This window comes from Rhinoderma darwinii, chromosome 1, assembly GCF_050947455.1.
Source record: "Rhinoderma darwinii isolate aRhiDar2 chromosome 1, aRhiDar2.hap1, whole genome shotgun sequence".
NCBI lineage: Eukaryota > Metazoa > Chordata > Amphibia > Anura > Rhinodermatidae > Rhinoderma > Rhinoderma darwinii.
The window spans coordinates 653401663-653426120 of NC_134687.1; the positions used below are offsets into that span (position 1 = coordinate 653401663).

The 24458-nt window shown below is 44.2% G+C and overlaps 2 protein-coding genes across 2 annotated transcripts in view; both read left to right on the forward strand.

Moving 5' to 3' along the window:
- Nucleotides 1-1779: 1779 nt before the first annotated feature.
- LOC142701138 (oocyte zinc finger protein XlCOF29-like) lies at nt 1780-12241 on the forward strand. Its single transcript, XM_075848135.1, has 3 exons — nt 1780-1910; nt 11365-11528; nt 12008-12241. The coding sequence occupies exons 2-3, from the start codon at nt 11451-11453 to the stop codon at nt 12239-12241; spliced, it is 312 nt and encodes a 103-aa protein (XP_075704250.1). The 5' UTR covers nt 1780-1910; nt 11365-11450.
- A 2878-nt stretch (nt 12242-15119) lies between these two features.
- Nucleotides 15120-24458, forward strand: part of LOC142701302 (uncharacterized) — a gene marked incomplete at its 5' end in the record, with an annotated part of 92466 nt that continues 83127 nt past the window's right edge. The window contains one exon of the mRNA XM_075848136.1: nt 15120-15228. Within this exon, the coding sequence (XP_075704251.1) occupies nt 15120-15228 (109 nt within the window). The remainder of the gene's footprint in view (nt 15229-24458) is intronic.

Here is a 24458-nt window from a genome sequence, read left to right on the forward strand (position 1 = left end):
ATGTGGGATATTTCTAAAAACTGCAGAATCTGGGCAATAAATATGGAGTTGCATTTCTCGGGTAAAACCTTCTGTGGTATAGAAAAAAAACTGTATTACAAATGAATTTCGGCAAAAAAAAAAAAATGAAATTTGTAACTTTCACTTCTACTTTGCTTTATTTCCTGTGTAACGCCTAAAGGGTTAAAACACTTTCTGAATGCGGTTTTGGATACTTTGAGGGGTGCAGTTTTCAAAATTTTGGGTGATTTATGGGGACTTTCTAATATATAAGGCCCTCAAAGCCACCTCAGAACTGAACTGGTCCCTGAAAAAATAGGCTTTTGAAATTTTCTTGAAAATATGAGAAATTGCTGCTAAAGTTCTAAGTCTTGTGACGTCCTAGAAAAATGTAATTACGTGAAAAAAAAACCGATGCAAATATAAAGTAGACATATGGGGGATGTTAACTAGTGAGTATTTTATGTGGTATTACTATCTGTTTTACAAGCAGATACATTTAAATTTAGAAAAATGCAAATTTTTGCTAAATTTGGTGTTTTTCAGAAATAAATACCAAAATTATATACCAAATTTTTTCACTAACATAAAGTACAAAGTGTCACAAGAAAATCTCAGAATGGCTTGGATCGGTAAAAGCATTCCGGAGTTATTACCACATAAAGTGACAAGTCAGATTTGAAAAAAATCATCTGTGTCCACAAGGCCAAAACAGGCTCAGTCCTGAAGGGGTTAAGGAGATGGACATCTTTAGCCGGTAAATGCGACTCCTGAATGCACAATATATCACATCTAGAGTTGCTCGGTTCCTTCTGTTACTTATTTTTAATGTTTACATTGTTTATTGTAAAAAAAAAAAAACATATTACAATGTATTACTACGGTAATCGCGCAGTTTCTTCAGAGGAAGCCGCTATTACTAACTGATCAGATGCCGCGGTCGCTATTCATCACAGCATCTGAGGGGTTAAACAGCCAGGATTGAGCGGCGTCCGGTTGTCAGAAGCCGTGTACGGTGCAGGCTCCGCTCCTTCTAGGGTGACGGCGCACGTACAACATAATACTATAGATCTGATGTCACCAAGGGGTTAAACCCTCCTGTATTTCATATTTACAGCGCTAATAATAATCACCAACACTGTGCCGGACAAAAACGCAACAAAACCGGACAGAAATGACCTCATGTAACCTTACTACTGCATCATGGGAAATCTCCTGACTAATAACAACGCGAACAGTAAACAAAAGCGGTGACCGAAATTCATGTACACCCGCCCAGCGCTGCTCCACCTCATAAACGACAACTGAAGGACCTTTGATGACGTCGCCACCACGTGACCGGGTTAAGACAGAGCTCCGCCCCTCTTGTCACCCGTTTCTCGTCACATGTCCTTCATACGTCGCTCAATTTTTCCACTTCTATGCTCCGCCCCTGATGCAGCGGTCACATTATCTTGATATCGTCACATGTCCTCCATCTACCACGTCACCACCATGTGACCAGGACTGAATTCCGCCCCTCATACGCGTATTTGAAGCTCCGCCCCCTCACAAAGCCCCGCCCTCATGTCACGTGATCATCTACACGTCTCACGCAGCACAAGAGCCCTGCCCCTAATGTCACGTGATCATCATCACAGGTCCTTCTACCTTCGCTCAATATTCCCACTTTTAAGCTCCTCCCCCTGATGCAGCGGTAACGTGATCTTGATATCACAAGTCCTTTATTCCCCACTCCTGTCCACTGATGAGCTCCGCCCCTCCTGTCCCGGTCATGTGGTGGTGACGTCTTCACAGGTCCTTCAGGTATTGCCGTGAATGAGGCAGAAAGCAGCGCTGGTCGGGTGTTCTCTCTGTTATCAGTCACCCCTAGCAGAGATTTAACCCCTTCGGTGCCGGCCTCTTTGGGGGTAAGTTGTTATTTCTGGTCTTTGTAGTGGTCGGATGTTTTGTTGGACGAGTCGTATTTTGTAATGACATAATATTCGCTATATATTTCCCAATCGTCTCAAATTCAGTGGGACATTCGCGGATCTACAGGGAGCAGTGTGTGTGGTAATATCTACAGGGAGCAGCGTGTGGTAATATCTACAGGGAGCAGCGTGTGTGGTAATATCTACAGGGGGCAGTGTGTGTGGTAATATCTACAGGGAGCAGTGTGTGTGGTAATATCTACGGGGAGCAGTGTGTGTGTGGTAATATCTACAGGGAGCAGCGTGTGTGGTAATATCTACAGGGAGCAGTGTGTGTGGTAATATCTACAGGGAGCAGCGTGTGTGGTAATATCTACAGGGAGCAGTGTGTGTGGTAATATCTACAGGGAGCAGCGTGTGTGGTAATATCTACAGGGAGCAGTGTGTGTGGTAATATATACAGGGAGCAGTGTGTGGTAATATCTACAGGGAGCAGCATGTGTGGTAATATCTACAGGGAGCAGCGTGTGTGGTAATATCTACAGGGAGCAGTGTGTGTGGTAATATCTACAGGGAGCAGTGTGTGTGGTAATATCTACAGGGAGCAGTGTGTGTGGTAATATCTACAGGGAGCAGTGTGTGTGGTAATATCTACAGGGAGCAGTATGTGTGGTAATATCTACAGGGAACAGTGTGTGTGGTAATATCTACAGGGAGCAGTGTGTGTGGTAATATCTACAGGGAGCAGTGTGTGTGGTAATATCTACAGGGAGCAGTATGTGTGGTAATATCTACAGGGAGCAGTGTGTGTGGTAATATCTACAGGGAGCAGCGTGTGTGGTAATATATACAGGGAGCAGCGTGTGTGGTAATATATACAGGGAGCAGTGTGTGTGGTAATATCTACAGGGGGCAGTGTGTGTGGTAATATCTACAGGGGGCAGTGTGTGTGGTAATATATACAGGGAGCAGTGTGTGGTAATATCTACAGGGAGCAGCATGTGTGGTAATATCTACAGGGAGCAGCGTGTGTGGTAATATCTACAGGGAGCAGTGTGTGTGGTAATATCTACAGGGAGCATTGTGTGTGGTAATATCTACAGGGAGCAGTGTGTGTGGTAATATCTACAGGGAGCAGTGTGTGTGGTAATATCTACAGGGAGCAGTGTGTGTGGTAATATCTACAGGGAGCAGTGTGTGTGGTAATATCTACAGGGAGCAGTGTGTGTGGTAATATCTACAGGGAGCAGTGTGTGTGGTAATATCTACAGGGAGCAGTGTGTGTGGTAATATCTACAGGGAGCAGTGTGTGGTAATATCTACAGGGAGCAGTGTGTGGTAATATCTACAGGGAGCAGTGTGTGTGGTAATATCTACAGGGAGCAGTGTGTGGTAATATATACAGGGAGCAGTGTGTGGTAATATCTACAGGGAGCAGTGTGTGTGGTAATATCTACAGGGAGCAGTGTGTGTAGTAATATCTACAGGGGGCAGCGTGTGTGGTAATATCTACAGGGGGCAGTGTGTGTGGTAATATCTACAGGGAGCAGTGTGTGTGGTAATATCTACAGGGAGCAGCGTGTGTGGTAATATATACAGGGAGCAGCGTGTGTGGTAATATATACAGGGAGCAGTGTGTGTGGTAATATCTACAGGGGGCAGTGTGTGTGGTAATATCTACAGGGGGCAGTGTGTGTGGTAATATATACAGGGAGCAGTGTGTGGTAATATCTACAGGGAGCAGCATGTGTGGTAATATCTACAGGGAGCAGTGTGTGTGGTAATATCTACAGGGAGCAGCGTGTGTGGTAATATATACAGGGAGCAGCGTGTGTGGTAATATATACAGGGAGCAGTGTGTGTGGTAATATCTACAGGGGGCAGTGTGTGTGGTAATATCTACAGGGAGCAGTGTGTGTGGTAATATCTACAGGGAGCAGTGTGTGTGGTAATATCTACAGGGAGCAGTGTGTGTGGTAATATCTACAGGGAGCAGCGTGTGTGGTAATATCTACAGGGAGCAGTGTGTGTGGTAATATCTACAGGGAGCAGTGTGTGTGGTAATATCTACAGGGAGCAGTGTGTGTGGTAATATCTACAGGGAGCAGTGTGTGGTGTTATCTACAGGGAGCAGTGTGTGTGGTAATATCTACAGGGAGCAGCGTGTGTGGTAATATCTACAGGGAGCAGCATGTGGTAATATCTACAGGGAGCAGTGTGTGTGGTAATATCTACAGGGAGCAGCGTGTGTGGTAATATCTACAGGGAGCAGTGTGTGTGGTAATATGTACAGGGGGCAGCGTGTGTGGTAATATATACAGGGAGCAGTGTGTGTGGTAATATATACAGGGAGCAGTGTGTGTGGTAATATCTACAGGGAGCAGCGTGTGTGGTAATATCTACAGGGAGCAGTGTGTGTGGTAATATCAACAGGGAGCAGTGTGTGTGGTAATATCTACAGGGAGCAGCGTGTGTGGTAATATCTACAGGGAGCAGTGTGTGGTAATATCTACAGGGAGCAGCGTGTGTGGTAATATCTACAGGGAGCAGTGTGTGTGGTAATATCTACAGGGAGCAGCGTGTGTGGTAATATCTACAGGGAGCAGTGTGTGGTAATATCTACAGGGAGCAGCGTGTGTGGTAATATCTACAGGGAGCAGTGTGTGTGGTAATATATACAGGGAGCAGTGTGTGTGGTAATATCTACAGGGAGCAGTGTGTGGTAATATCTACAGGGAGCAGTGTGTGGTAATATCTACAGGGAGCAGCGTGTGTGGTAATATATACAGGGAGCAGCGTGTGTGGTAATATCTACAGGGAGCAGTGTGTGGTAATATCTACAGGGAGCAGTGTGTGTGGTAATATCTACAGGGGGCAGTGTGTGTGTGGTAATATCTACAGGGAGCAGCGTGTGTGGTAATATCTACAGGGAGCAGCGTGTGTGGTAATATCTACAGGGAGCAGTGTGTGTGGTAATATCTACAGGGAGCAGTGTGTGTGGTAATATCTACAGGGAGCAGTGTGTGCGGTAATATCTACAGGGAGCAGTGTGTGCGGTAATATCTACAGGGAGCAGTGTGTGTGGTAATATCTACAGGGAGCAGTGTGTGTGGTAATATATACAGGGAGCAGTGTGTGTGGTAATATCTACAAGGAGCAGTGTGTGTGGTAATATCTACAGGGAGCAGTGTGTGTGGTAATATATACAGGGGGCAGTGTGTGTGGTAATATATACAGGGAGCAGTGTGTGTGTGGTAATATATACAGGGAGCAGTGTGTGTGTGGTAATATATACAGGGAGCAGTGTGTGTGGTAATATATACAGGGAGCAGTGTGTGTGTGGTAATATATACAGGGAGCAGTGTGTGTGTGGTAATATATACAGGGAGCAGTGTGTGTGGTAATATCTACAGGGAGCAGTGTGTGTGGTAATATCTACAGGGAGCAGCGTGTGTGGTAATATATACAGGGAGCAGCGTGTGGTAATCCCTACAGGGAGCAGCGTGTGTGGTAATATATACAGGGAGCAGTGTGTGTGTGGTAATATCTACAGGGGGCAGCGTGTGGTAATATCTACAGGGGGCAGTGTGTGTGGTAATATCTACAGGGAGCAGTGTGTGTGGTAATATCTACAGGGAGCAGCGTGTGTGGTAATATATACAGGGAGCAGTGTGTGTGGTAATATCTACAGGGAGCAGTGTGTGTGGTAATATCTACAGGGAGCAGTGTGTGTGGTAATATCTACAGGGAGCAGTGTGTGTGGTAATATCTACAGGGAGCAGCGTGTGTGGTAATATATACAGGGAGCAGCGTGTGTGGTAATATCTACAGGGAGCAGTGTGTGTGGTAATATATACAGGGAGCAGTGTGTGTGGTAATATCTACAGGGAGCAGTGTGTGTGGTAATATCTACAGGGAGCAGTGTGTGTGGTAATATCTACAGGGAGCAGTATGTGTGGTAATATCTACAGGGAGCAGCGTGTGTGGTAATATCTACAGGGAGCAGCGTGTGTGGTAATATCTACAGGGAGCAGCGTGTGTGGTAATATCTACAGGGAGCAGTATGTGTGGTAATATCTACAGTGAGCAGTGTGTGTGGTAATATCTACAGGGAGCAGTGTGTGTGGTAATATCTACAGGGAGCAGTGTGTGTGGTAATATCTACAGGGAGCGGTGTGTGTGGTAATATCTACAGGGAGCGGCGTGTGTGGTAATATCTACAGAGAGCAGTGTGTGTGGTAATATCTACAGGGAGCAGTGTGTGTGGTAATATCTACAGGGAGCAGTGTGTGTGGTAATATATACAGGGAGCAGTGTGTGTGGTAATATCTACAGGGAGCAGTGTGTGTGGTAATATATACAGGGGGCAGTGTGTGTGGTAATATATACAGGGGGCAGTGTGTGGTAATATCTACAGGGAGCAGTGTGTGTGGTAATATCTACAGGGAGCAGCGTGTGTGGTAATATCTACAGGGAGCGGCGTGTGTGGTAATATCTACAGAGAGCAGTGTGTGTGGTAATATCTACAGGGAGCAGTGTGTGTGGTAATATCTACAGGGAGCAGTGTGTGTGGTAATATATACAGGGAGCAGTGTGTGTGGTAATATCTACAGGGAGCAGTGTGTGTGGTAATATATACAGGGGGCAGTGTGTGGTAATATCTACAGGGAGCAGTGTGTGTGGTAATATCTACAGGGAGCAGCGTGTGTGGTAATATCTACAGGGAGCAGTGTGTGTGGTAATATATACAGGGAGCAGTGTGTGTGGTAATATATACAGGGAGCAGTGTGTGTGGTAATATATACAGGGAGCAGTGTGTGTGGTAATATATACAGGGAGCAGTGTGTGTGGTAATATCTACAGGGGGCAGTGTGTGTGGTAATATATACAGGGAGCAGTGTGTGTGGTAATATCTACAGGGAGCAGTGTGTGTGGTAATATATACAGGGAGCAGTGTGTGGTAATATCTACAGGGAGCAGCGTGTGGTAATATCTACAGGGAGCAGTGTGTGTGGTAATATCTACAGGGAGCAGTGTGTGGTAATATCTACAGGGAGCAGCGTGTGTGGTAATATCTACAGGTAGCAGTGTGTGTGGTAATATCTACAGGGAGCAGTGTGTGTGGTAATATCTACAGGGAGCAGTGTGTGTGGTAATATCTACAGGGAGCAGTGTGTGTGGTAATATCTACAGGGAGCAGTGTGTGGTAATATCTACAGGGAGCAGTGTGTGTGGTAATATATACAGGGAGCAGCGTGTGTGGTAATATCTACAGGGAGCAGTGTGTGTGGTAATATATACAGGGGGCAGCGTGTGTGGTAATATATACAGGGAGCAGTGTGTGTGGTAATATCTACAGGGAGCAGTGTGTGGTAATATCTACAGGGAGCAGCGTGTGTGGTAATATATACAGGGAGCAGTGTGTGTGGTAATATATACAGGGAGCAGTGTGTGTGGTAATATATACAGGGGGCAGTGTGTGTGGTAATATATACAGGGGGCAGTGTGTGTGGTAATATATACAGGGAGCAGCGTGTGTGGTAATATCTACAGGGAGCAGCGTGTGTGGTAATATCTACAGGGAGCAGCGTGTGTGGTAATATCTACAGGGAGCAGTGTGTGTGGTAATATCTACAGGGAGCAGTGTGTGTGGTAATATCTACAGGGAGCAGCGTGTGTGGTAATATCTACAGGGAGCAGCGTGTGTGGTAATATATACAGGGAGCAGCGTGTGTGGTAATATATACAGGGAGCAGCGTGTGTGGTAATATCTACAGGGAGCAGTGTGTGTGGTAATATCTACAGGGAGCAGTGTGTGTGGTAATATCTACAGGGAGCAGTGTGTGTGGTAATATCTACAGGGAGCAGTGTGTGTGGTAATATCTACAGGGAGCAGTGTGTGTGGTAATATCTACAGGGAGCAGTGTGTGGTAATATCTACAGGGAGCAGTGTGTGTGGTAATATCTACAGGGAGCAGAGTGTGTGGTAATATCTACAGGGGGCAGTGTGTGTGGTAATATATACAGGGAGCAGAGTGTGTGGTAATATCTACAGGGAGCAGTGTGTGTGGTAATATCTACAGGGAGCAGTGTGTGTGGTAATATCTACAGGGAGCAGTGTGTGTGGTAATATCTACAGGGAGCAGTGTGTGTGGTAATATCTACAGGGAGCAGTGTGTGGTAATATCTACAGGGAGCAGTGTGTGTGGTAATATCTACAGGGAGCAGTGTGTGTGGTAATATCTACAGGGGGCAGTGTGTGGTAATATCTACAGGGAGCAGTGTGTGTGGTAATATCTACAGGGAGCAGTGTGTGGTAATATCTACAGGGAGCAGCGTGTGTGGTAATATCTACAGGGAGCAGTGTGTGTGGTAATATCTACAGGGAGCAGCGTGTGTGGTAATATCTACAGGGAGCAGTGTGTGTGGTAATATCTACAGGGAGCAGTGTGTGTGGTAATATCTACAGGGAGCAGCGTGTGTGGTAATATCTACAGGGAGCAGTGTGTGGTAATATCTACAGGGAGCAGCGTGTGTGGTAATATCTACAGGGAGCAGTGTGTGGTAATATCTACAGGGAGCAGCGTGTGTGGTAATATCTACAGGGAGCAGCGTGTGTGGTAATATCTACAGGGAGCAGCGTGTGTGGTAATATATACAGGGAGCAGCGTGTGGTAATATCTACAGGGAGCAGTGTGTGGTAATATATACAGGGAGCAGTGTGTGTGGTAATATCTACAGGGAGCAGTGTGTGTGGTAATATCTACAGGGAGCAGCGTGTGTGGTAATATCTACAGGGAGCAGCGTGTGTGGTAATATCTACAGGGAGCAGTGTGTGTGGTAATATCTACAGGGAGCAGCGTGTGTGGTAATATATACAGGGAGCAGCGTGTGTGGTAATATCTACAGGGAGCAGTGTGTGGTAATATCTACAGGGAGCAGTGTGTGGTAATATCTACAGGGAGCAGTGTGTGGTAATATCTACAGGGGGCAGTGTGTGTGTGGTAATATCTACAGGGAGCAGCGTGTGTGGTAATATCTACAGGGAGCAGTGTGCGGTAATATCTACAGGGAGCAGTGTGTGTGGTAATATCTACAGGGGGCAGTGTGTGTGTGGTAATATCTACAGGGAGCAGCGTGTGTGGTAATATCTACAGGGAGCAGCGTGTGTGGTAATATCTACAGGGAGCAGCGTGTGTGGTAATATCTACAGGGGGCAGTGTGTGTGGTAATATCTACAGGGAGCAGCGTGTGGTAATATCTACAGGGAGCAGCGTGTGTGGTAATATATACAGGGAGCAGTGTGTGTGGTAATATCTACAGGGAGCAGCGTGTGTGGTAATATATACAGGGAGCAGTGTGTGTGGTAATATCTACAGGGAGCAGCGTGTGTGGTAATATCTACAGGGAGCAGCGTGTGTGGTAATATCTACAGGGAGCAGCGTGTGTGGTAATATCTACAGGGAGCAGTGTGTGGTAATATCTACAGGGAGCAGTGTGTGGTAATATCTACAGGGAGCAGCGTGTGTGGTAATATATACAGGGAGCAGTGTGTGTGGTAATATCTACAGGGAGCAGCGTGTGTGGTAATATCTACAGGGAGCAGCGTGTGTGGTAATATCTACAGGGAGCAGTGTGTGTGGTAATATCTACAGGGAGCAGTGTGTGTGGTAATATCTACAGGGAGCAGTGTGTGTGGTAATATATACAGGGAGCAGTGTGTGTGGTAATATATACAGGGAGCAGTGTGTGTGGTAATATCTACAGGGAGCAGTGTGTGTGGTAATATCTACAGGGAGCAGTGTGTGTGGTAATATCTACAGGGAGCAGTGTGTGTGGTAATATCTACAGGGAGCAGTGTGTGTGTGGTAATATCTACAGGGAGCAGTGTGTGTGGTAATATCTACAGGGAGCAGTGTGTGGTAATATCTACAGGGAGCAGCGTGTGTGGTAATATCTACAGGGAGCAGTGTGTGTGGTAATATATACAGGGAGCAGTGTGTGTGGTAATATCTACAGGGAGCAGTGTGTGTGGTAATATATACAGGGAGCAGTGTGTGTGGTAATATCTACAGGGAGCAGCGTGTGTGGTAATATCTACAGGGAGCAGTGTGTGTGGTAATATATACAGGGAGCAGTGTGTGGTAATATATACAGGGAGCAGTGTGTGTGGTAATATCTACAGGGAGCAGTGTGCGGTAATATCTACAGGGAGCAGTGTGTGTGGTAATATCTACAGGGAGCAGTGTGTGTGGTAATATATACAGGGGGCTGTGTGTGGTAATATCTACAGGGAGCAGCGTGTGTGGTAATATCTACAGGGAGCAGTGTGTGTGGTAATATATACAGGGAGCAGTGTGTGGTAATATCTACAGGGAGCAGTTTGTGTGGTAATATCTACAGGGAGCAGTGTGTGTGGTAATATCTACAGGGAGCAGTGTGTGTGGTAATATCTACAGGGAGCAGCGTGTGTGGTAATATCTACAGGGAGCAGCGTGTGTGGTAATATCTACAGGGAGCAGTGTGTGTGGTAATATCTACAGGGAGCAGCGTGTGTGGTAATATCTACAGGGAGCAGCGTGTGTGGTAATATCTACAGGGAGCAGTGTGTGTGGTAATATCTACAGGGAGCAGTGTGTGTGGTAATATATACAGGGAGCAGCGTGTGTGGTAATATCTACAGGGAGCAGCGTGTGTGGTAATATATACAGGGAGCAGTGTGTGGTAATATCTACAGGGAGCAGTGTGTGTGGTAATATCTACAGGGAGCAGCGTGTGTGGTAATATATACAGGGAGCAGCGTGTGTGGTAATATCTACAGGGAGCAGTGTGTGGTAATATATACAGGGTGCAGTGTGTGTGGTAATATATACAGGGAGCAGTGTGTGTGTGGTAATATCTACAGGGAGCAGTGTGTGTGTGGTAATATCTACAGGGGGCAGTGTGTGTGTGGTAATATCTACAGGGAGCAGTGTGTGTGGTAATATCTACAGGGAGCAGTGTGTGTGGTAATATCTACAGGGAGCGGTGTGTGTGGTAATATATACAGGGAGCAGCGTGTGTGGTAATATATACAGGGAGCAGTGTGTGGTAATATGTACAGGGAGCAGTGTGGTAATATCTACAGGGAGCAGTGTGTGTGGTAATATGTACAGGGAGCAGTGTGTGGTAATATCTACAGGGAGCAGTGTGTGACCACACATGTGCACGACTCTCCATTCACTTGTATAGGAGGTGCAGAAACAGCCGAGCACGGCCAGAGGTGGAGCCGCATCTATCAGACATTTCTGGCATATCCTGGGGAGAAATGTCCGTGTTGGGAATACCCCTTTATTCCATGTGGTGACGGCTCTGAGAAGATGTTTCTCTCAATGATCAATAAGTGAGGTTCTGTATGTCACACATGATGTTGTCCCCTGTATGATTTCCATCTTCTCCTTTCTTCATAAAGACGTCTGCAGTACTAGATCCTCCAGATCCTCCAGTTTTCTCATCTTCTCCTCCACAACGTTCCTTCTCCTGAATGACCCACCAAGGATGGACAAGGACAGGAATGAGATGAGCAGAAGAATATTAGACTTCACCTTGGAGATCATCTACCTGTTGAGCGGAGAGGTAAACTTTTCTACATTATAGAACAAGTCACACATAGGGAAGGGACAATACATAATAGGAAGAATCCAGTGTCCTGTATAACAGCGTCCAGACCTTCCAAGTGACGTCAAGAAGCCAACAGCAGAAAAGCTGAAGATCAGCCTCCAATATGGTCAGTTATGTGTCATGTCACCAATGCAGCAATAGTAATGTTGTAGAGCAATGAGAATGACCAGGAACCAGGAGGATCAGGACTACATCTATATAGAAACATAGAAGATGACGGCAGGAGGAGAGCACATGGTCCATCTAGTCCCCCAATATTATTTCCTTTTTAGTTTTGGCCTCGTTCTATTTTCTCAATGTCTCTTTGTAGGTGAGGTCTCCAGTATTACAGATGTAGGGTCACTAGAGGTCTATACAGCGGGGTCACAATCTCCCTCTCTCTACTGAGGGGGGATACTGTGTTCAGTTCTCTAAGTGTCTCTCTCCATACACAGGAGTACACAATAGTGAAGAAGACATCGGGTGACTGTACGACTCCCATCATCCATGAGTCAGGAGGATGGAGCAGTAGTCAGAGCCCCATCACAGAGCCTCCCAGTCACTCCCGGATACATGAGAAGAAGATCTTAGAACTGATCTACAAGATGACTGAGCTGCTGACTGGAGAGGTGACACTGCTGGGAATGCTGGGAAATTCTACAGTAACAGCACTGGAGGTGTCTGGGTGATGACTGTATCATTGTGTGTGTCAGGTTCCTATAAGGTGTCAGGATGTCGCTGTCTATTTCTCCATGGAGGAGTGGGAGTATCTAGAGGGACACAAGGATCTGTACGAGGAGGTCATGATGGAGGACTACCGGCCGCGCACATCACAAGGTAAGAAGAGGCAGATATATATATTAGCATTACTGGGGGCACAGGCTGGACTGGCGGCCATGTTGAAGTCTTAATATCGTCATGTTCAGTACATATACACGTGTGTACAATGACATGTAATGTAGGAGCTCCACAATTTCGTCTCTTTTCACATCACGTTAGATTCTTATGTTTCCTGTAAATGTCCAATAAATCCAGAGCACTCCATTCACCAGACAGATTTGGTCTTTTTGTACAAATAAATCCTAGAGCAGTACACTGTACGTACGAGTGCAGTAAAGCGAGCTGTACCGTCCACGGCTTCATGTGTGTAACACTCATGCGCTCATTGCCGTCGGACTTCTCTCCTGGACTCCTCTCAGTAACTTGTAAGTTCTAATGCGGAAACGGAGGGTTTTGACGTGTGCAGGTTTGGAACACTAAATTCCATCTACATAACGACATGCTGGGGGTCTAATGGCTCCAAACCAACTGACCAGTTTCTGTGTTAATGCTGCCAGGACTCCTAGAGAAAGCCTGTGAGTCCTGCTTCCCTCCACCCACACAGAATGACCGTTTTCCCTTTTTGATCCTGCTCATAAAATCTGAGGGTTTGACAGATGTTACTGATGGGGCCGATGCCGGAGCTCCAAACACACGTTCCTTGCTTTACCTTCTGTCTGTGCAGAACATGTAAGGAGCAATGCTGGAAGGGGTTAATAGCAGCCCCCCACAGACCTTGCGATCACCTGCTGTAAATCTTTACACGTCTGTGCACATTCGTGGGGAGAAACAATCGTATTCTGTGACATGCCGCTCATCTGTAGTGTGGAGGATGGGCAGTCGTACCAGGTGTATGTTACTGCCGGTCATCACTCTCCGCCAGTGTGCTAAGCTGGTCATACACATTAGATGTATGTAGGCCGGACCTGCTGTTTTTCTAATGTATGTGGCGACTCCCCATCTCTCCCGGGATGGCACATGTCAGGAGAGATATGGATCGGGCTGTGGAATTTCAACATGCCGGTTCCTTTTCTTAGTAGATAAGTAACTATCAGAGGTGTTTGGTAGCGACTTTCCCCTATTGAAGACGCATAAACACCCAACCGAGCGTTCATGTATATGTAGGAGGGGAGGAACGATGGTTCACCTGACATCTAGAGTTTATGACCGGTTTTAGACTAGTAGTTCACAAAACTGAGAACCCCTGCAGGTCTAAAATAACGGCTGCAAATCATTTTTATCAAATACTGCCCTAAAAATCCACAGAGCGCTCCTTCCTCGTTACACCACAATTGGGTTATAATAAACACATTTTGATGACAGATGCTCTTTAACCACTTGCCGCACCATGACAACACTGTACGTCATGGCGTGTGGGTGACGTATGGAGCGGACCCATGGGCTGAGCCCACTCCATACGGCTGCTATCGCCATAATCGTATCGACACGCAGAATGACGTTATCGTGTCACTTTTACTGCACAGGGGTCGCCATGACAACGAAACCCAAAAAACAATGGAAGAATTGTAGTTTTTTCCCAATTCCATCCCACAATGAAAAATAATTCTGTTTCCCAGTACATTATATGGTACATTAAATAGTTTTATTAAAAACTACGTGTCCAGCAAAAAACACACCCTCATATGGTTATTTTCATGGAAAAATAAATGAAGGCGGGGAGGAAAACATGAAAAAACTAAAAATAGCTGCAGTGCCAAGGGGTTAAGTAGTGATTATCCGCCGATAATCTAGATTATACCACCCCTGTCGGCTTCTTACAGGAGAAGTTGTACTATTTCTAACAGACTATTCAGAGCAGATTGTTGTCCGCTGGTGGTAGCACAGAGAAATACACTAGGTTTATTAGACCGCACCAAAGCCATGAAAGACTTTCAGGGCCAATAAAGTGGTGGACCGTAAACTTTACTTTAGCAACCAGTTCCAGGCAGCTGCTGCCAAAGCAAATAGAATCATAGGATGCATCAAGAGAGGCCTAGATACAAATAACTAGTCAGACCACACGTGGAATATTGGGCACTTGTGTATAAGAAGGACATGGCTGAACTAGAACAGGTGCAGAGGAGGGCGACCAAGGTAATTAAGGGAATGGGTGGATTGCAGTACCAAGAAAGGTCATCAAACTTGGGGCTATTCCGTTTAGAAAGACCTCTGACACCCTGACAATTTTTTCGGTTGCACGGAACGCTTACAATAGTCACCCAGTGACCCGCCACTTTCATGTGTATTCGCGTCCATAGAACGCAGATACAATTAAATACTATGTCCGAGCAGGGAGATGTCAGCGCCCCGCCGTGCTCTCGGGTAGCTAACGGTTTACTTTAGGCCTGCGACTTTCAAGGCCTTCACACAGGTAATGAGGACCACAACATTGTAAACTCAGCTCTGATCAGTAAACATAGAAGTGTAGAGAGAAGTGTCTGATATATAGACAGATATGCAGTAGTCATGTATTCAGTCACTGTGTGTTTCCCACAGATGGATCCAGTAGGAGAAATTCACCAGAGAGATGTCCCAGTCCTCTGTATTCCCAGGACTGTCCAGAGGAAAATCACAATGTCCCAGAGAATCATCAGGTAGATGAAGCTGAGCCCTATACCAGATCTATATAGGGGGGTGTGGAGCTTTTTGGTCCTGTGGTCATAGATTTTGGTGGTTTCTTATGTTGATCTGTTAGATTCTTCGCACTCTCTGCTGTATTGTACTGAATTGTTACATATGTGAAATCAGGGGGAAGATCTGACTAATAATAAAGTGGAGGATGAAGAAGAGCGGGTGAGGGGCAATCAACCGTGTAATAGTGAAGTGGAGGAGGAAATTCTAGGAGGTGTTACCAGAGGTAAGTAATAATGAATTCAGAAAGTGAATTGGGAGGTTTCTTAAGGTGGGGTTCCTCCTTAGTTCTACATTACAGTAACACATCAGACAATGTGTTATACATAGTGCAGGAGCTGAGGGAGCTGTGACTGCACATAGAAGTTCTCAACAAGGTGTTCTATGAATCCGGTCATGTACTAGGCTTCGTGTCAGATTTTAGGAGGGGCACCAGGAGCCTGTAAAAATTACAATACACTATGATGCCTTAGTATTGAACCAGCGATCTGACTATCTCTGGTTCAAATCCCCTAGGGGAATTAATAAAAAGTGTTCAAAATAGTTACATAAAGTTTTCAGCGATCGCTGTTCCTGGCCGTTAGTCTGGGTGTCAGTTTTAATACACAGCTGACACCCTCAGTGTATGGAGCGGGCTCAGCGCATATCTGTGTATGACAGACGTGAAGTGTATTAGGGTGCAAGGAGTCTGGGGGATACGGCTGAATGAAGGGGTCAGGTTCTGATGACTAATGTAAAAGGGGGCCAAGGTAAAGGAGTCAGATTAGGGAATGTTATACGCCTTGTTGAAAATATGTGTATTCAGGGCTTGCTTAAAACTGGATATTAGGAATTCATGTGATTGGGGTAGTGCATTCCACAGGACTGGTGCAGCATGAGAGAAATCTTTGAGACGGGAATGGGTGGTTCGGATTATGGAGGATGTTAATCTAAGGTGGTTCGCAGTACGTAGAGCTGTAAGGAGATGTAAGGAAGTGCAGCATTGTGGAGAGCTTTGTGGGTGAGAGTAATAAGTTTGAATTTAATTCTGAAGGGAATGGGCAATTAGTGCAGGGACTGGCACAGGGTAGAGGTGTGGGTGTAGTGTTTGGTCAAAGATGAGCCTGCATTGAGGATAGATTGAAGAGGGGACAGTTTAGTGTGAGGACGACTATTAGTAATGAGTTGCAGTAGTCATGATGAGAGTGAATCTGAGTGACAATGAGAGTTTTGGCTGTTTCTACACTAAGAAAAGGGTGGATTCTGGAGATATTTTTGAGGTGAAAGTGACAGGACCGTGTAAGGGATTGAATGTGTGAAGTAAAGGAAAGATCTGATTAGAAAATGACCCCAAGACAGCGGGCGTGCTGCCTGGGAGTTATGGCAGTGCCACACACTGAGATGGAGACATCCGGTTTAGGGAGGTTTATCTGAAGGTGGAAACACAAGGAGCTCAGTTTGAGAAAGATTCCGTTTCAGATAGAGCGAGGATATGATGTTAGAGACAGCAGAAAGCCAATCACTGGTGTTTTGAGGGTGATGTCATGAGAAGAGGTCTATAATTGGGTCATCAGCGTACAGATGGTACTGGAAGCCAGATCTGCTGATGGTTTGTCTTATAGGGGCTGTGTAGAGAGAAAAGAGTAGAGGACCTAGGACTAATCCCTGAGGAACCCCAACAGAAAGGGGAAGAGGAGAAGTAGAACCAGCAAAACACACTGAGCGAGCGGTCAGAGAGAGGCAGAAAACCAAGAGCGAGCCATGTCCTTAAGTCCAATATAGTGGAGCATATTAAGTAGGAGTTGGTGGTCTACAGTGTCAAAGGCTGTAGAGAGATCCAGACGGATCAGAGCGTTTTTGCCGTTCGATTTAGCCATCAGCAGATCGTATGAGACTTCAGTAAGGGCAGTTTCTGTGGAGTGCGAAACCAGATTGTAAAGGGTCAAGAATAGAGTTATCAGAGAGATAGTGGATAAGGCGAGTGTAGCCCAAGCTTTCGAGAAGATTTTAGACGAAGGGGAGATTAGAGACAGGTCGGTAGTTAGCAGCGCAGGACGGGTCAAGAGTTTGGGTTTTTTTCAGTAATGGGTTTATAATGGCATGTGTAAAAGAGGAGGGAAAGGTTCCAGAAGAGAAAAAGAGGTTAAATATTTTAGTCATTTGACCGGTGACAGCTGGGGAGAGAGACTGCACGAGGTGTGAGGGGATAGGGTCACTAGAGCAGGTAGTAAGATGAAGAGAGGAGCCGAGAGACTTCTTCTGTTATTGGGTCAAATTCTGAAAGTAAAGTTGAGGGAAGAGGATCGATGTTACTAGGGGACTGCGAGATATCATGCCGGATGTTGTCAATTTGAACTTTTTAAAATAAGTGGCCAGGTCTTCAGCTCTGAGATCTGTGATCGGCGTCTGCACTTTAGAAATTGTAAGGGAATGAAAAGTATCAGGGGAGTCGTTTTGGATTATTTAGTGTGGATGAGGAGGTGACATAGACTTGTTTGGCGCGGCGAAGGGCAGAGTTTTGAGCATCAATTTGTAATAGAGGAAATTAGCTGATGAGTGATTTTTCTCCACAGACGTTCGGCGCATCTCGAGCACCGCTGAAGAAAGCGGGATTGAGGCGTGTGTCATGGTTGTCGTCGTCGTCTGTGTCAGGTGGTTCAGAGTGTTGGTGGGGCTACTTCATCCAACGCATTTTTGAGAGTTATTGTATTGTTTGGCAGCCAGATTTGGACGGGAGATGGAAGAGATTGGGGACAATGTAGTTGCTGAGTGATAATGACATGTAGATTTCTGTATGTCTGATGGGTAGGCATGACCTGAGAAGGCAAACAATTTTTGATGGTAAAAGAGAGAAGGTTGTGATCAGAGAGCGGGAGAGGCGAGTTCATGAAGTCAGATACTGAGCAGAGTCGGAGGAGGACCAGATCAAGTGAATGCCAGTCTTCATGTGTAGAGGAATTAGTAAGTTGTGAAAGGCCTAGGGAGGAGGCTAAAGATAGAAACTGGGAGGGAGATTGGGCTATCAAGGGGGATGTTAAAATCACTCATGATGAGAGCGTGTGTATCAGAGGATAGGAATTGTAGAAGCCGTGCAGCAAAATGATCCAGGTGAGCCATGGGGACGGTAGACACTCTGAGGAAGAATGGGCGAAAGAGTCTGAGGGTGTGGACTTCAAAGGATGGAAATGTGAGTAAGGGTACGGTGGGAATGACCTGGAAAGTGCAGTGTGTGGAAGAAGTATGTCTACTCCTCCACCCTGCCTGTTCTCTGGTCTGGGGTACAGTATGCTTACTCCTCCACCCTGCCTGTTCTCTGGTCTGGGGTACCGTATGCCTACTCCTCCACCCTGCTTGTTCTCAGATCTTGGAGAAATGGAGACCACCATAAGATAGAGCAGCAGGAGAATCTGTGTCAGACAGGTGTAGCCACGTTTCCATAAGAGCCAGGAGGTTTCGAGCGTTAGAAAGGAATAAGTCATGAATAAAGGTGAGTTTGTTGCACACGGACCAGGAATTCCAGAGCGCTCAGTAAAGACACAGGAGAAGACGTACAAGAAATGTTAGGATTAGCAGGATTTCTATGTGTGGCAGGTAAGGGGTTGAACTTAGCAGTAGAAAAGGGAGGACCAGGGTTAGGGGAGATGTACCCTGCAGCTAATAACAGGAGAATGGAGAGAATCTACAGAAGGTTCAGTGATTTATGAGAGTGACTTTTGTGATGAACAGTGAGATGAGATGATGTGAGGTGATTCAGAAAAGTGAATAGTGCATGGGAGCTGTACATGGGCGAGGGCAAGGAGAGAGGGACCGATATTGTAACCAAAGGCATGAATGGGCTGTAGGATTGTAAGCAAACCGCTACAACGATGAGTGAGATAGTGAATATGATGGTTTTGGAGGAAAACCGATAAAATATTAACTGTAATAATTATAATGTATACAAGTTTGTTTGGCTTACCTGTCTCTTACCCTGTCTACTGCTATGTATAACTGCCAGGACACTGACAATGACACTTACACAAAGGTGACTGCTACAATCTTCACACACACATACATACATATATATATATATATATATATATATATATATATATATATATATGAGACAAGAATTGAGGAGCTATTAGAAAACACACAAGGTCCCCATGACAACTCTGCACACAAGTCACAAGGGGACACGTTGTCCAGGATATTACCATATTACAACCTTAGGCCTCAATATCCAGCAATCCGTTCTCCGCTATAATCTGCTGTACACTAAATAGCTTTTGGAACATGTCTTCTATAAAGAGGATCTGTCACTAGTTTATTAATTCCCTAACTAGTCTAATAGGCGCTTTTCTACTGATAACTACATTGTGATTTGTTTAAAAAAACGTTTATTATTTGCAAAGTTATGAGCATTTTTCTAAATATACAATTTTGGCTCTAATAGCCAAATAGGAGGTGACTCTTTCTTTTCAGTCTGGGCGGTGCAATGTTTTCTGTATGACGCTGTCCAATCATCGTACAGCTTCTCCCCCTTCCCTGACCAGCAACACAGCGTGATCATATAGTATACAGCTTCTATACCCGACTGTGTGTTCTGTAAGGGAGAAAAAGAAAAAAATGTGAAAAAAATGCACGGCGCTACAACAGATAAAAATGGTAAAAAACAAAAATAAAACACAGGGTGAGGTATAAGCTCACCTACAGGAGTTATGCTAGGTCAGGCACAACTCTGATGTGTGCATGGGTTAATAGAAGAATAGCTGCTGCCAAGGTCCGATCCGGGAAACGAGGATTGTTACTGCAGAGTAATGTGAGAAAAAGACCAAATAAGGACTTATAACGGCGCTGCTATAATGAAGTTTTAAAATCAAGGTATATAAATAAATGTTTTATTGGTAGGTAGGCTACGCGTTCCAACATCGAACTGATGTCTTCATCAGGCCAAGCAAAATCACACTGATTGTTACAGCCTATATACAGCACATAGAATTAAGCAGGAGAAAAAACCGCCAAATCTGTATAGGTCAAAGATCAGTGACGACGTCAGAGTTTGAAAACGTAACAGAAATTTACATTCAAATAATTAGTACAAATGTAATGAAATAAGCGTGAGCTGGTGGGTTAGATTAGAAGCCGTGTAAGTAGTACGGACGGTCTAAGTTAAAACTATATAAATATTTAAAAAAAACTATCTCTGTATTCGATACTATGAAGGTAACATTAACCAGTGAATGTAGTAGATGTTACTCACTTTGTATCACTGTAAACTTATGGAAACAGAAAGAGGTGTAGTCGGCAAAGGAAATGTTCCACTGAAGTTACAGAGTAGCGTCACTGTCGTCATGGTAATAGACAGCTGCGATGAGAGAGGAGAAGGAGCTACGGAGCAGCAGGGGAGGATTATTCAGCTCTTAAACTACAGGAAAAGGTAAGTGGAAGCAATAAAACCTTTATTGCAAGATAAACTATTAAGGTTAGAGAATGTAATGATTGTAAGGTAGATTAGTTTTTTTAATAATTAGAATGCGGTTTGAATAAATTGTAATGAAATAGGTGTCTTTTTTGAAGAATGGGGTTGTAATGAGCAAGCAACGTATCTGTAAATACTCACAGCCCAAAAATAGTGATACACAAATAGATCATAAATATAGAATATTACAGTATGGAATAATCTTTGCAGAGAATTGTTAATACATGAAGAATAAAAAATGGAACGAAAGGAAAATAAGCAATCTCAGTCCAGGGAAGTTTGTTATATCATTAACCCCTTCCCTCTTTAGCCACTTTTGACTTTCCTGACAGAGCCTCATTTTTCAAAACTGACGTGTCACTTTATGTGGTAATAACGTTGGAATGATTTCACCTATCCAAGCGATTCTGAGATTGTTTTCTCGTGACACATTGCACTTTAAGTTACTGGCAAAATTTGCTCCATATGTTCAGTATTTCATTGTGAAAAACGCCAAAATTTAGCGAAAAATTAGCATTTTTCTCAATTTAAATGTATCTGCTTGTAAGACAGGCAGTTATACCACACACAATTGTTGCTAATTAACATCCCCCATATGTCTACTTTAGATTGGCATCGTCTTTTGAACATCCTTTTATTTTTCTATGACATCACAAGGCTTAGAACTTTAGCAGCAATTTCTCACGTTTTCAAGAAAATTTCAAAAGGCCATTTTTACAGGGGCCAGTTCAGTTGTGAAGTGGCTTTGAGGGCCTTATATATTAGAAACGGCCAAAGTCACTCCATTTTAAAAACTTCACCCCTCAAAGTATTCAAAACCGCATTTAGAAAATGTCTTAACCCTTTACACATTTCACAGGAATTAAAGCAAAGTAGAGGTGAAATTTACAAATTTGCAGAAATACATTTTTAATACAAATTTTTTTTATAACACAGAAAGTTTTACCAGAGAAATGCAACTCAATATTTGTTGCCCAGTTTCTGCAGTTTTAGGAAATATCCCACATGTGGCCCTAGCGTGCTACTGGACTTGAGCACCGGCCTCAGAAAAAAAGGAGCACCTAGAGGATTTTGGGGCCTTATTTTTGTTAGAATATATTTTAGGCACCATGTCAGGTTTGAAGGGCTCTTGCGGTGCCAAAACAGTCAAAATCCCCCAAAAGTGACCCCATCTGGGAAACTACACACCTCAAGGAAATTATCTAGGGGTATAGTGAGCATTTTGACTGCACAGGTTCTTTACAGAAATTATTGGAAGTAGGCCCTGAAAATCAAAATCTACATTTTTTCAAAGAAAATGTAGGTTTAGCTAATTTTTTCTAATTTCCACAAGGACTGAAGGAGAAAAAGCACCACCAAATTTTTAAAACAATTTCTCCCGAGTAAAACAATACCCCACATGTGGTAATAACTGGCTGTTTGGACACACGGCAGGGCTTAGAAGGGAAAGAGTGCTATTTGGCTTTTGGAGATCACATTTAGCAGGAATGGTTTGCGGAGTCCATGTCACATTTGCAAAGCCCCTGAGGGGACAAAACAATGAAAACGCCCAAAAAGTGACTCCATTTAGGAAACCACACCTCTTGAGGCATTAATCTAGGGCTGTAGTAAGCATTTTGACCCCACAGATGTTTCATAGAATTTATTAGAATTGGGCAGTGAAAATAAAAACAATCCTTTTTTCTTCAATAAGACGTAGCTTTAGCAAAATTTTTTTTTTTTTTTTCATTTTCTCAACAAATAAGGGGAAAAAAAGAACCCAACATTTGTAAAGCAATTTCTCCTGAGTACGGCAATACCCCATATGTGGTCATAAACTGCTGTTTGGGCAAACGGCAGGGCTCAGAAGGGAAGGACCGCCATTTGGAGTGCAGATGTTGCTGGATTGGTTTCTGGGTGCCTGTGGGCCCAAAACAGTGGAAACTCCCCAGAAGTGACCCAATTTTGGAAACTACACCCTCAGTGCATTTACCTAGGGGTGTAGTAAGCATTTTAACCCTTCAGGTGTTTTGTAGAAATTAGTGTGAACTCGATGTTGCAGAGTGAAAATTGGATTTTTTTCCATAGATTTGCCAATATGTGGTGCCCAGCTTGTGCCACCATATCAAGACAGCCCTCTAATTATTATGCTGTGTTTCCTGGTTTTAGAAACACCCTACATGGGGCACTAATCTTTTGCCTGGACATTCGACCAGGCTCAGGAGTGAAAGCGTACCATGTCAAATTGAGGCCTAATTTGGCGATTCACAAAGTATTAGTTCACAACTGCAGAGGCTCAGATGTGAAATAATAAAAAGAAACCCCTGAGAAGTGACCCCATTTGGAAACCACACCCCTCAAGGCATTTGTTAAGGTGTAGTGAGCATTTTCACCCCACAGGTCTTTTCCATAAATGAATGCACTGCGGATGGTGCAAATTAAAAATGTATATTTTTCCCTAGATATGCCAATTCAGTGGCAAATATGTCATGCCCAGCTTATGCCACTGGAGACACACACCCCAAAAATTGTTAAAAGGGTTCTCCCGGGTATGACGATGCCATATATGTGGAAGGAAACTGCTGTTTGGGCACGCTGTAGGGTTCAGATGGGAGGGAGCGCCATTTGGCTTTTGGAGAGCGGATTTTGCTTGGTAGATTTGTTTGAGTATTGCTGGTGCTTTCATTTATAATGTGGGGGTACATGTAAGCCGGGCGGAGTATATAAGGGGCATAGTCAGGTGGTATAATAATGGGGTAAAAAAAAAAAAAAAAAATCTATATAGATGTGTGTTACGCTGTGAGGCAATCCTTTCCGCACAGGCCGGTGTGGCACTGATATATGGCGTCCTTTCTTATCCCCCTTTTGGTCCACACACCGCACCTTTGCAGTTTGGGGAATTTTGCTGGGAAAGTGTTGTCCTGGTATAATACGGGCACCCTCGCTTCCAGCGGATATGTTTGGGCCCTCCCTTTCCTGGTTCCCTAATTTTAGGTCCTTGATAAATTGCCTCTTGAAACAGAAGAAATGTTCCCCTCGGGCACAACTGCATATTTTTTATTTCCTGACTTATTGGAGCCATAACTAATTTTATTTTTCATAGACTTAGTGGTATGAGGGCTGTTTTTTTGCGGAACAAGCTGTAGTTATTATTGGTACCATTTTGGGGTACATGCGACTTTATGATCACCTTTTATCCTATTTTTTGGGAGGCCAGGTAAACAAAAAAAACGCAATTCTGGCATAGTTTTATTTCGTTTTTGTTTTTTATACAGCGTTCACCATGCGCTATAAATTACATGTTAACTTTATTCTGCGTGTCAGTACGATTCCGGCGATACCTATTTTATAGGACTTTTTTATGTTTTACAATTTTTTGCACAATAAAACTACTTTTGTAAAAATAATGTATTTTTTCTCGCCAAGTTGTGAGAACCATAACTTTTTTCATTTTTTTTGTCGACGGAGCTATATGAGGGCTTGTTTTTTGCGAGACGAGCTATAGTCTTTAAAGGTACCGTTTTTGGAATACGTGCGACTTTTTGATCACTTTTTATTCCTTTATTTATAGGGCAAAGTGACCAAAAAACAAACTCTGGTATAGTTTTTTTTTTATTAAGTGTTTTTTTTTTTTTTGGGGGGGGGGTGTTTTACGCTGTTCACCACGTGCAATAAATATCATATTTTGATACCTCAGGTCGTTACGGTCGCGGCGATACCAAATACGTATGATATATTTTTTTTTTCAATAATAAAGGACTTGATAAGAGTAAAAGGGGGAATTGTGTTTTATTTTATTACTTGAAACTTTTATTGTTTTCAAACTTTTTTTTTACACTTTTTCTCAAGTCCCACTAGGGGACTTGAAGGTCCAGCTGTCAGATTTATTTTTTCTAATACATTGCACTACCTACGTAGTGCAATGTATTAGATCTGTCAGTTATTCACTGACAGCAAGCCGAATAGGCTTCGCCTCCCGGCGGGGCCTAATCGGCTTCCGTAATGGCAGAGCAGGAGACAATTGTCTCCTGTTGCCA